At 41.8% G+C, this 13,906-nt stretch overlaps 1 protein-coding gene across 1 annotated transcript in view; it reads left to right on the forward strand.

Moving 5' to 3' along the window:
* The window catches only part of col27a1a (collagen, type XXVII, alpha 1a), a 73,559-nt gene that overhangs the window by 12,851 nt on the left and 46,802 nt on the right, over positions 1-13,906 (forward strand). The window contains exons 4-7 of the mRNA XM_083929625.1: positions 3,908-3,961; positions 10,281-10,334; positions 12,099-12,152; positions 12,297-12,350. Of these exons, the coding sequence (XP_083785751.1) occupies positions 3,908-3,961; positions 10,281-10,334; positions 12,099-12,152; positions 12,297-12,350 (216 nt within the window). The remainder of the gene's footprint in view (positions 1-3,907; positions 3,962-10,280; positions 10,335-12,098; positions 12,153-12,296; positions 12,351-13,906) is intronic.

Consider the following 13,906-nt stretch of genomic DNA (forward strand, 5'->3'; position numbering starts at 1 on the left):
CTTCTTCTTTTAATGAAAAAAAAAAGTCCATTTCTGATATATAAAATCCTCCCCTTATCTGCCAGTAGCTCCTGACAGGACACTGATTAGCCGAATAACTTCTACAAAACTTAGATGTGTTAGTTGGAGCCTGACTAGATGGACTTTCATTCAGTTTCCTCCAATGGTAACAATTGTCCCATATTTCCCCCGGGTGAAGTCAGACATTAATCTTAATTAATGCGGAAAATAATAACTACATATTTATCTAAAATGTGAATACAGCAGAGAACAGGGCTGCTGCTAGAACACTGCACTTAATTATTTCAGAAGCTTAAAGTTTAGTTATGTTTCCTCCGAGGACTTTATAACTACATTTTTTAGTTTTGCAGCTAAAATGTCCTACGATATTTTCTGCAGTCGCATTCCTTTGTGCATGGAAAGCAGCAGCAGCAGCATGCACAGACTCTCTTAGGGACAGGCGCAAATAATGAATGAATAAATGAAAAATGTGAATAGCAGTATATGCCAGAGATTCACACAAGTTCACGCCAGAGGGTGAAGTATTCTGTATTATTTCCAGAGAATTAACAGTCATATTGAAAGTATATAGTGTACTTATTACTGCCAGACCCCTAAATTAGTTTTCCAAATCTTCCCTTTTTTTGTCCGGGTAGGCAAGTGTGATTTGTGCTTGGCCACAGAGCAAAGAAAAGGACTTTGTTAACTACTTGGTGGCAGATATGGATTCAGAATTTTGTTGTTTGGCATAGACAACTCAACTGTTTGGGAGTTTTCTTGTGAAGCTTATTCATAATTGTCCACACAGTTCTTCACCTCATTGTGGCCAGATTAATCCAACCTCCTCAGCACGTTCTGGGTGTGTTTGTAATTGTATTTAAAGCTTCTGAATGAGTCATTTTAGTCCAAGGTGTGAGCAGGGCCTGTGTGTCAGATACGTGTGCCTTACTTAGTGCCTTACTGCAGTGGTCTGTAATTTGTCACTGTAGATTGCAGAGTGCAGTATGTCAAGGGTTGGCTAATTTACATCTATGTTGATGAACACACCAAACTTGACTGTCATTGAACCAAATTACTGTCATTTAGAAAGCACACGACCTGCAATCCCAATATGAAGTGCTGTAATCTACCACAGAAAAGAGACTGTGGACAGAAGATTAAGGGAAGTTGTTCATCAAGGACTGTCTGACACATTTAGAGCTGAAACTATCCTGAGGCTAAAAAAATATGTCATGTGACGCCACATTTATGGTAAATTACACCAATCTGAGAGCCAAGACTTTATGTTAAAATGTCTAGGTTCTGATATAAATGCAGTTATTTGGCTCAGGATCACATATTTAGACGTTGAGGATTTATTCTGAGAATATATCAGGGATTAAACAGATGCTTCCTGTCAAAGTGTATATTTGGACCCATATGTGTCCGTGTTGCCATGTAGTGCCCCGGGAGATCCCAGATGAACCCAGTCACGCTTCCTTTTCAGCATAGCTTGGATATCATAAACACACATACCATGTGCATATACTCTCTCTCACTCCTTCTCACAGCACAGTCTTGCACACGCATTTTGACAAATGTAAAGCCAATGAAAAGCATTGCATTCACTGGGCTTTCAGTCAGTAGCTTTGTCTTTCATCACTCTTGCTGCCTAAAGCATCAACAAATCTACTACTGAAAGACATAATAGAAGTGTGATTTGGACTCTTGTTTCTTTTGTGCCGATTCTGCACTCTGTCTGCCAGGAGAAACAACCAGTGCAGGCACAGATATGGTACAGCTGAAGCACATTTGGCTCCTCGCTGCTGGCTTATTTCTCTGCACACCTGAATGTGATTTATATGTTCAGGAGTTTTATGTGATTGCTGAAAGTGAGAGTTGTGTATTTAATCTGATTATCTTCTAATTGGAGCTATACTGGCTGTGAGTTTTAATTTGATTTCAATTGGAACTCTTATACCTCTCATAACTAGGCTTCTGTATTCAGTTAAATTATACCTGCAAACAGCCAGGGTACTAAAATGTTACCACAATAGGAATTTCTAAGCATTTACTTTGAAATGAAGGCCATTATGGTTAGTTTGCAAATTTGCACTCTTTATTCCGATGGTATAAAAGTCGAGTAGTTTCACGAAAAGTCAAGCAAGTCATTTGAAAACATTTTTGAACTTTGAAACAATTGATCGTACGGATCACAGCACAACTCTGAGTACATAATGTAAACATCCAATCTACTTCACACTTGGCAGGTATATTGCTGGGTACGAAAGAAAGTGCCGTGTCAAATGTAATGCAGTCTGAATCTATCCATATAAGCCACCACCATTTGCATATATATTGATTTGCTGCCACTTTGAATTGAGTCCAAGTCTGTTTCTGTGTTGTTGTTTTTTGTACCTCCTACAAATTTTGAGCAATCGTCAATAAATTTGGTACAGAACATCTTTGGACAAAGGTGGAAAAAGTGACTTTTTCAGATTTTTTATGTTTCATTTAGTTTTATTATAGCTGGCCCACACTTTTTGCTATTGCAACCACATTTGGTGGACAGGTTTAGATAAGATGTCTGAGCAGCCGTGACAAATTTGGTGCTGTTTGGCTAATAGGTGGTGCTGTAGCGGATTAATCGAACTATAAAGGAATGAATCTGAAGAACCGTTCATCCAATTGACAAACTTATTATGGTATTTTGCTGAGGGCCCAAGGGAGTGCAGTGTTGAGTGTGGAGTCAGACTAGCAGTTCTAAACAATGCGGCTGTCAGCGAGCAAAACATTGGTACTGCACTAGCCATTCATATTCAGTTGACACAAGTTATGTTCTAACTTCCTCACAGGCACAGTTAGCAGGTATAAATCTTACTGACGTGGGAATATTGTAGGACTGCTACTTCCCTGGCTAGAGAGCAATAAAGAAAGAAATATGTTGAAGGGGGACAGGTGTAAAGAGGAAAGGACAGTAGGAATAAACAAACAAACAAGTGTAGGGAAGGAGGACCAAGGCAGGGGGTGGAAGTGTGAGGATGGACAGGAGCATGTGTTGATGTTGACAGGTCCTTAGGCCACCACAGCGCATGCCACCTGTAACAGTGGTGGTGGTCTCAACCATGGAGGTCATGCTGGAAAAGACGATAGGGGGCCAGTGCTAATCTTCAGAGTGATACAGTTAGCAGGCAGACTCGCTCAACATACAGCTATGGTCGCAATAACCTCTAGACGCAGGTTGTTGTTGTTTTGAAGTTCAAATTGTTTTTGAAGTTGTGCTTTGTGTCTTGGAAGTTAATTGCCTTGTGAAAAATGAGCCGAGGAAACTAAAGAAAGGGTAAAACTTTCACACCTCAGTAACTGTGCTTTACGGTAGATGCTGCTGCTTTTTTACTACATCCGCATCTCATCTATGTCATCGCAGGCATTCAACAGCATAGTAAAAATTTGCTGTAATTCATTTACAGTGAAGAACACATTTTAAAAATCAGGATCCAGCACCCTATGGGTAGCTCTTGTTAGCCAGAGCAGCCGCAGTCTCTCTGTTTTTAGTCACTTCTCCTTTTCCCCTTTTTTTGATTAAAAGAAAACGAATGAGCACAAGGCTGATACAGTCACACAGGGGCATTGAGTGGCGCAGGAAATGACCTGTTATTTCTAGTGTTTCTATGGTTTCCTGCCACACAGGCCAAGAACTTCCTGATGGATAAGACTGAACTCTCATCACCATGACATGGAATAACTTCAGAGGGAAAAGGTGTAATTTTTTTTACACTGCGGCCACTGTGCAGCCTCTCTGTGGAAACACACAAAGCCGTCTTAATGACCTGACGGGTTTGATTTAGTATGATAGAGGGGGAATACTTAAGTATTGAATAAGATCGTTTGTATGCTGTCACTCAATACACTCTCTCTCTCTCTTTAGGGACTGCCGGGACCTCCAGGGAAGCCAGGCCTGCCAGGCAAGAGGGGTCCTCGGGTATGTTTCCTTGGTGGCTCTCAAACCTCCGGCCACATCAATCACGCTTCCATTCCTAACCTTTAGAAATGGTTTTATCTGGTGTTTGATTGTCTTTTATGGAACCATATCAAAAAGTGTGTCTTTATGTAGGTTTACTGCAGGGATCTATTTGTGTGTATGTGTGTGTGTGTGTGTGTGTGTGTGTGTTTGTTTGTGTTTTTGCCACTGCTGCTGACATACATGTTGACGGAAACTCAAACACAAACAGTCTGTAAATAACCCAATTGGCTGAGAGGTGACTCCGAAACACGGACAGAGAGGACTGTATCTGTGTGTGCCAGCCTAGAAGGCAAAGTCCTAGACCATTTTCTAAAGTTACAATAATAATCCGCCAAGTTAGGCTCCACCATCACTTTAAATCCCTTCCATCACCCAGCTGACACACACTCACATACTCACACACAAAGTTTTCCTATGCAGGCAGATTGACCATATTCAGCACGGGGCTGCGAGTGCTGACCTCCCACCCCTAAGCATAAACAGGAAAGCTCCTATAAAGACGGCCTTTCAAAAGGCTGGCTGTGCCACAGGATGCCTAATAAAAGCACTGTAAACAGACAGAGAACACATGGCTCCACTGGACTTTCTTCTCCGCAGTGAGCCGTTGCAACAGGCTGCACCAACACTTCATAGGAATCCCGTTCTGGACTAATGAAAGGCCTCTTTCTCCAGGGCAGTTAAATAGATATTGGTGGGTCTTCTTTGAGGGATTTTACATCCTCTGTTTCTCTCTGATGTATAGGCTTGATTTGACATTTTCTAGGCATTTCAACATTTCACTATGGGGTGAATTGCCATGAAAATTTGACCTTTCCTCTAACGCCACAAGCAGGTAGACATTTGTAGCTCTGAGTGAAATGTCTCGACAACTATTTCATGGATTATGGAACAAATACCTGCAAAATTAATGACATTCCCATCGGCATTGGCTGTACTTTGTTTTTAGCATTTTAAAAAACATATATTAGCATCCTAACACCCTTAACTAAGCAAGATAGCGAACACGGTGAACATACCATTAGCATCCTTATTAGCATTTAGCTCAAAACACTGCTGCACAGTTGTAAGCACAGTCTCACAGAGTTGTTGGCATGCCTGTAGACTCTTAGGCTGCACTGACACCAAATCTGGCGTCGCTTCATTCAGCTCAGGGCTGTGACGCGGTCTCAGAGTGTCACCTAAATGGCCCATTTTCATCTTCATTTTTGTTCCCCACATTGTTTCTTTCTGAATGTTTGTAGGGTACAGTATGTGATAGGCCACCAAAATTTCATGTTGGGTTGCGTTTCTCCAAAGGTTGATTAAGTTTAAACTTTTTGCTGCAGGACACCTTTTTTCAGCATCCCTACGGCCACAACCTAAACATAACCATCCACATTCAGAAGAATGTTAGGACCGGCGTTTTTGCCACAACTATTGATTTGAACATTGAACACTGAACACATGAAATTTTTTTTTAATTAACTACAAAAGTGTTACAGTGTGAATTAGTAGACAAACACGACAGACAAGCCACTCAATCAGTCCAGGTAATACAATAATCCAAATGCATCGAATACACAGTAAATGACTGACACTTTATGTCCATGGGTGCATGTGCTTGTGTCTTTTTATGTGTGTTTTTTAATTATTACGTGCTTGTGTCTGTCTGTGTCTGAGAGACTCTTAAGCTAAAGTCTCTGTGATCCCCCACCACTTTAGATGTATAAGGAGGTCTTTGTCTGGCTCTAATTAAAGCTATTTAAGCCTCCGCAGCACCTCCCATCCCGTCTCTAGCAGTTCCACAACATCAGCCCCACTTAGGTGGATTTCTTATGATCCAAATCAAACCTACCTGGAATAAAACTTTAATTGGGCGTATCTGAACACAGAGCTGCGTGAACTTGTTTAAGTGTATTATAAGTATGACAAGTATGACTGTGAATGGAACTTTTTTTTGTATGACTGAGCAACAGCGTTCCTCAAACTATGCACCCTATTTACCTTGAGGGTCTTAAGACTTTCTCTTTTTAAGACTTACAAATATGCACTGCTATGCAATTCCTCCAGCTTAGGTTAGAGCCTGGACAGGTGTGGACATACAGTTTTGACTCAAACCTGTCCTTTGTAAAGCCTCTTTGCCTGTCTCAAACCTCATTAATCAGCAGTATCACCTCATACTGATTTACATCCTGGCGGCTTAGACGTGGCCTTTGTCAACCACAGCAAACCAGCTGTTGAACTGCCTGTGGCGTTGTCAATGGAAGTGGTCGGTTTGCAATGCGCAAACAATGAAAACAAGCCTGTTAAATAAAAAAGCACTTGTGAAGGCCTTCGGTTCTGATGGCACTTTAACAGGTCGCTTGCAAACACGCCGCCTGTGTCCGACTCTGACCTCACAGTCATTTTGTTTGACGCACACACTAGTACACATCAGCGCTCACACAGAAATGCATACACACCACAGCACTAATCCCACGCCTGTGTAGCACAGGCATATGTGGTTGTGTTTATGACCTGCCTATATAAAGAGTGAGACAGATTATGGAGCTTTCCTGTAAACAAAAGCATTTATCAAGTTTAATTGCTGCTGCCATGTGTGTGTGTGTGCGTGTGTGTGTGTGCAAACATTGAGCTGCATATACACATCCTCACACACTTTTAAACTCGCACTCACACACACGTCTCTCCTCCTGGCCACATAAGAGTGTGGTTTCAATTTGGGAAAGGAAATTCATTTGTTCATCACTGAAATAAATTAACTCCAAATCTGAATTGCAGGTTGTTTAGGCTGCAGGCTCGCAGGTGGTGCTGCATGATTTGATCATAAGCATCATCTCGTAATGTGAAAACATTTTTTTTGCTGAGGATAGAGCTCTGCCAGGTTTCTTTTTTTTTGCATGACCTTCCGTAGCCTTGGATTACTGGAAGTCTGCATGATGACACACAGAGCACCATTGAGCCCACCAAGCACCACCCATGAACCTTGACCTCTGATCCCACGCATGTGAGTGTGAGACGCTGTCGCTAGGGCAACCGCTGTCGGTACAGAAGCTTTTGCTAGGTGTCCATGAATAGCCAGGGTGAGTCTCTTTGTAGGTGTGTATAATGACGGCGGTTGTAGGAGGGTGTGAGAGGAAACGTGCGGTGGATGCAACGCGGGTACACAGGCTGGTATCTATCTGAGGACTGGCTGCATGTATTTGTCTGGGGCCTGCTGGGTCAAAAGGGTCTTTGTGTGAGCGAGAAAAAAAAATCTGTCACCCATCTTTCCTCATGCTTCCCCTCCAAACCACTTCTCTGTCACTAGACAAAACCCCCCTACCTTGCTTCACCTGCATGTGAAGCTAATTCAGATCCCAGATGGTCATTTCATATAGAAACCTGGAAAATGATGACTATAAAGGACTAAATGAGGGATGGTGATGGGTTCTGTGTGTCGTTTGTAGTGCAAAGCGACAGATCAGCTTTTTAAGGGTCGTAATAAGCTCTTGGCACAGTAAAAAAAAATCACAGTCCATGCTCCATTTCACTACTTTGGGCAATTAAATACATTTTTTAATACCAGATTTTTAATGTCTGGCATAACTTTAGCTCTGGGTTTCCGTCATAATTTCAAACTTGTCATTGCCATCATTACCTATTACTGTTATTGTTGTAAATAATACTTTTGACTACTTACTGTTTCCTTTTTCATACGCTCTGGTTACTGCATGATGTATTTAGCTTTTAAAATGTTGGCTTTTGAAGCATATAAATTTATATGGTTGGCTTTTTACCAACACGACTTAATTCATTCGGCCTGTCTGCTTCTGTTATTATGAAGTTTTACTGAAATTTATATGGTTTTGGGCTGCAAATTGTACTCTTTTCACTCACTAGCTATTGGGACAGTGAAATATTTTCCTGATCCTCGCAGGAAAAATTTCAAGTGTGTGTGTTGGCTCTTTAATGAAGAAGACGTCCAGGGGTTTCACATTCTCTTGATCTAATGTAGGTTTATCAGACATCTCCCCTTAGGCTCTCATTTGGCACAGCATCATACAGGATCTCTTTTATCTTTAATACTCTGACTGTATATACATTTAAACTGTCTTTTACGAGCCAGCGTTTAAGTCAGACTGTGTTTACGGCATTGCCCGTTAAAAGGCCTCGTCTTAAATATTCTGTATGGGGATGTAACCTTTGGAGTGAAGTCATACATCCGGATTTAAGATCCACAAAGTGCATAAGCAATATTTTTTGGCTTTAAGCTGCACATATGGTGTCGATATAGAATTCTGCAGATTTAAGCATATATATTTATATACCTCAGAGCAGACAGCATGTATGTTACCATAACATTAAACAAACAAGGTAGATTTTGACCATTTTATCTCAAATTAGAATCGTAATGAATTGCACAGAGCAAGCAACATTATTGCCACAGAAACCACCGTAACGCCCTGCGTCGCTCATTCAGAGGTTGGTGGCTTTTCATTTGATAGCCCTCAGCTTGTGTGTGCCCCACCCTGGTCTTCTCTAATTAGACACCTGTTGTGCGCGCGAGGGACACGACATGGAGGCAAGAGCACAGTACCAAATGGTGGTGCCAACCCGTGCCTACTAGTGTACTGCCCAAGTTGCGGTAAACCACAGGGTCAATTTTGAAGCATGTAATTGAAACATAGTCTAGTTTGTTTAAGTTTATTTAGGGCGCAACAGCGTCCTTTAACACTGTCTGGACACACACTCTCGAGGGAACGCCAGATGAATGCAAACCAAAACTGAAAGAGGGAAGAGATTGTGGGAGGAAAACGGGCTAGATCTGTGTGTAATGAAGTGATTACAGAACAAGTTATATAAAGTAAGCAAACGACAAAAACATATACAACATAAGTTCAAACAGGTGGGTAAGAGTTAAAAAGGGAGGTCCAGCCTGTATGCAGATGGATGTGTGTGTATGTGTTTTGCATGTAATTGGGATTGGTGGGGGATATGGGTGTGTGTGTGTTTGTTTTATTTGTTACAACGGACCAGATCATATCTCATCCAAACAGCATTTTTTTCTAGATATCAGTTTGGAGTGGGGAAATGAGTGTTCTGTGTTTCACTCGACAGATAACATCACCTTTGCGCTTAGTAACACGCTGTTCATTCATGACAAGCTCTGTCTCATCAAAGCGCCCTTTGAAAGGAAGAGCAGTTACAGCAAAAGGCATGAATGTTGTCATGTCTGCACCCGACCAGTCTGTTTTTAAACTTTTCTCAAAGGTTTTCTTGTAGTGCTGTATAACCCAGCCCATACCCCACATTCTTTTTTTTTACTCTGTTGGATAATAAAGAGCAGCCTGTCTGGATGTGACTAGATGTTGTTTTTTGATGCTGCAGACCAGATCACTTATGTAATGGCTTCCTGATTTGTTTTGACTCACCTCAATGAAACCCACTGACCCGGCTTTTAAAGCAATTGTGGCTCTTTTTCCGCCCTCTCTGACTCGCTCGACCCTTGACCCACTCCGGGGGTAGGTTAGGGGCCCACGGGTGCCGCAACACGTGGAGGGCATGAGTGAGGTCAGAGATCTACGGAAAAAAAGTCACTCAGAGGAAGGTAGACAGACAGATAGATAGACGGATGGCGGAGACGTAGCAACAATCCCTTTTGTTTATGTCTGATGGCTGCAACAGAAAAATTGTTGTAGATTCATTCTCTGGCTTCCAAAGATTTTCTGCTAAACCGTCCCATGAGGGCTGTTGGACGGAGCGAGATGGTTCACATTACCAATATGCTGCTACTGTAGATCTCGCTTTGTTTGCTTTCAGACACAGTCGTGTTCATTTCCTCGGCAAAAGTCAATGTGGACAGAAACACACACCAGTGAAGGAATTCAAAATGTTATGATACGAGGTGATCTGTATTACTCATTAAGACGCCTGGCAAATGTGTGTTTGTGTGTGTGTGTGTGTGTGTGTGTGTGTGGGGGGGGGGGGTCTATGGAGGCAACATGGGGCAGGAAAACCACATCCATATGGTGAAGCAGATCCACAGAGCTGCATTTTCCATACGCTTCTACCCCCAACACCAACCCCAAATACCTCACCAGTCAACTCACACACACACAGCTGATGTATAGGAAAATAGGTTAAAGGGGTATGAAATCTGAGGTTCTCCAGACAGACCCCCAACAACCCTCTCCCCTCTCTAGTCTCATTCACAGTAGCAAAGCCACAGTCTGCATCAGCTCTATCCCAATATGATGATTGATTGAGAGCTCCATCACCGTTTGATTATGTTTTTCTCCTTCTGGTTTTTCCACAGGGCGACCCAGGTCCCCATGGAAACCCCGGCCGACCTGGTCCACCCGGGCTAAAGGTACACACTTTAACTAATGAGCACAAGTCAGACTTTATTTGTTAGGACTACTACTTGCCTCCACTACTAATTGGATAAGAAGTTTATGATTTTGCCTCTTACGTGACTCATGAGGATGTTGTACTGAAGATTTTCAGCTTTTCTATATCACCTGGAGGTCATTTAGAACAACATGGGTGACGGATTTCTGAGGCTGAAGAGTTGGGGCTATCAACAAGCCATTCATCAACAAACACCACAGCAGTTAGGAGCTGTATCACTTATGTGCTGCCAAGATGAATGTCATGTGAAAGTTCAAGGAGGTTTAAGCTGTGAGTCTATGAGGTTCCTATGAAACTCGAGCGAGGGGAAGGGTTGTTGGAGACCAGGGGAGTTGACGTGATTTATAAGAGGAAAATCATTACGAGTCGGAAAGTGAGAACTCCAAATAAATCTGTCCGATTTGAACCTGTGAACAGGAGATGACCCTGCCCAAGACAAATTCTTTGCATCCCTCATCTGATTGTTCGGACTGATGTATGCTTTAGCAAACACCCTTGACCTCTGGCACTGTGTGCTCAGAGTACATAGTAAGAAGCACAACCTGTATTTAAAGTGCATTATAAAAATGCCTTCCATAAATGACAACTGTGTAGCTGCCCTGCCCAGAGCCCTGACCTCCCCAGGTCATCGCGAGGAACTGTTTGTCCCTGTCTCCACTATGTAATTTATATGATTCTTTGTTGTATTCTTTATGTTTTACAACCTTTGTCCCACCATTATGTACCTGATTCTCACCCTTATCTGCTACCTGCTTATCTTTTATGTACTTTAAGGAATAGTTTGATATTACTTGCTTACTGCTTAATCAGCCCGTGTTTCCAGTCATTATGCTAAGCTAAGCTAAATGAAATTTCAAACTCTTCCTCTAAGAGATGACAAAAAGTTATGTTTCACTGAGCAGAAGCCACTCTTTACCCCACCCAGATTTATACTGTCAGTCCAGGCACTGAACCGACCCTCGGGTCACAAGTTTGCTTCTAATCTTTAGGCCACCATTGCCCCAAATCGTTAGCTACAGTATGGTTGTGGTAGTTTACCTTGATACAAAGACTGGAAAGGGAAACATCTAGCCTGGCTCCGTCAATAAGTAGCTAAATGCACTTACAAGTGTCTCTTAACCTCACTAGTAATCACTTTATATATTGTTTGTTAAAAAATAAAGGAGGTATATTAGATCATGTTCTGAACATTTTTTTGCAGTCTCTAAAAAGTCACTACTCCCAGCCAACAAAGTAATTAGTGAGCTTTATACCTGCTTAGTAAGTGGACTTTGTATTAGATTTAGTTAATATTCCCCAAAAAGGTTGAACTATTCCTATGAGATGCACAGATCATATACCCATAGAAAAGTCCCCAGTAAATAATGACTGTATAAATTAAAACTTCTTAGACCTGGCAGGTGTGTCCAGAGAGGGGTTCTTAACGTTAAGAAATTAAATGAAGTTGTAAATAGCAGGGGTCCATGCACTCAGCGCTCAGTCCAATTTCCGATTCCAATGCTTTGATGTGCTATGGCCTCGTTCTTGTTACCTGCTGACAATGAAGCTCGCTGTGTATAACTGGAGGGGCACTGAACCCACGTAATGCACTGCTCCTAAGAAAAGCATCTGTACTGTGAATTTATCCGTCACATGGTAACTCAATCCTGTTGTTGAGACTGAAGTACATTTGGTTAATTTTCACCCATACAAAGTCCTCCTTTGCGTTTTTCTTTTTCCTCAGGGGAGAAAAGGAGACCCTGGCCTCTCACCTGGGCCGGCACCTAAAGGAGAGAAGGTATTGTGCCCCCCTTTTCTTGCACGCTACATTCATTTTTAACAACGTCCTGCTTGGCGAGCTCCTAGCACATTTATGATTGCTTTTTGTGCAACCAGTCATTGCAGCTTGTGTACCTTTTGATGTTCTTGCTTGGTGTTTTAGGGAGACTCAGGGATTCTTGGCCCGGTTGGACTGACTGGACAGGAAGGTCGGAAGGTAAGACCGAACAATACACTTGAATACCGTCGCACCAAATTCCTTCCAATGACATGAAATCAAGTGTTTTTCAATGCTTGTCAATGAGCACCTATCTACCAACTGAAAAGTTTGCGAAAGCCCAGAAAAGAAAGTTTGCATGAGCCATAGTCACCTTTTTATCAGCTTTTTGTTTTTATATTGTGTCTTTTTGGATGGTTTTATATTTATGTGTGTGTACGTGTGTGTGTGCTCATCTTTGTAAAGATCTCTCCTTGAATTTTCCTTCTTAATTCATCCATCTCCCTTTCTCTGTTTGAACTGTGTTCACCATTTCTTCCATCTGCGTTGGCTGGATCCAGCACAGAGGGGTTTTAATGTTGGCAGGAAGGATGTCATGAGGGATGAAGGAAGGGGTTTTTGTCATCAGGGAAACGAAAATGGGGATCATGCACTCATGCGCTTAAACACAAAATCACCAGTGTCTTAGATGTTACTTAACTTGAGTGATTCATGAGTGTAGGGAAGAAAAAGTAGGACAGAGGTTCTGATAGAAAGGAGTGGAACAAGCGAAGACCAAGATTGACTCCAGGAGGAATCATTGAGTTGTGCATCTGTATTCATGACTGTGTGCATGCAGTCCTACATGTGTGTGCACATATCAGACATCAATTAGATAAAATACAGCAGTGAAGCCCAACCAGGGGTATGTACATAGGGGGGGTATGAGATTAAAGTATACTCACTAGCTAGTTATCAATTTGGCAGAGAAGTCAGTAAGAAAACAGCTTGGAGTGATGCTTTAATGGTTGAAAAGTTAGTGGATAGTTAAAATGGTTAGCTAAAAGTATTGGGTAAACACTAGTTGAAGCAGTTGAAAACGTTATCTAATTGACCAAACAGACCTAACCAATTTTATAAAAACAATATTGCTATGTATGAACAATGGGGTTTAATAACTTCTGGATTACAATGAATTGAAGTGAACATCTAGATGTCATCAGATGTCATCAGACAGCACTGTGAGGGTACTTCTTAGGAACTACTGTAATCACGATCACCACAACTGTCTTAGTGATTCCTGTGTTTCTCTGGTCTTAAGTAAAATAATCTGTTTCACTTATTCTTAAACAATCAGACATAAACACACATCTCATGGTGAGGAGAAGATTTCACGGTCACATTATACATCAAATCGAATTGAGCCCATTGATGCACACATTTCAAACAAAGTAGAAGCATTAGTCAAGTAATTGAATGCAGCAGGTAGATTGTATGCATTTCAGGAGAGGTGTAAAGTGCCTCTGCATGTATTCACTGACTTCCCATTGCCACAGTAACAGAGCTCCAGTTGGATGGCTGCCTCAAACTCAACATATGGCTTTTGTTAGGAGTCAGCTTTTCTCTGTGTGTCTATGTGTCTAGTTGTATGTCTCTGTCTTTCTCTTTCACACACTCAGGCAGAATGGAAAATGTAAAGCTGGTGGAAAACATTCGCAGATTTCTTTCAAGCCAAATGAGTCTCAGCAGTGATGTGACGGCCTATCAGAAAGTTGGACAGTACCATGTACATGTGA

The sequence above is a fragment of the Echiichthys vipera genome, assembly GCF_963691815.1.
Source record: "Echiichthys vipera genome assembly, chromosome: 16".
In the NCBI taxonomy this organism is placed as follows: Eukaryota; Metazoa; Chordata; class Actinopteri; order Perciformes; family Trachinidae; genus Echiichthys; species Echiichthys vipera.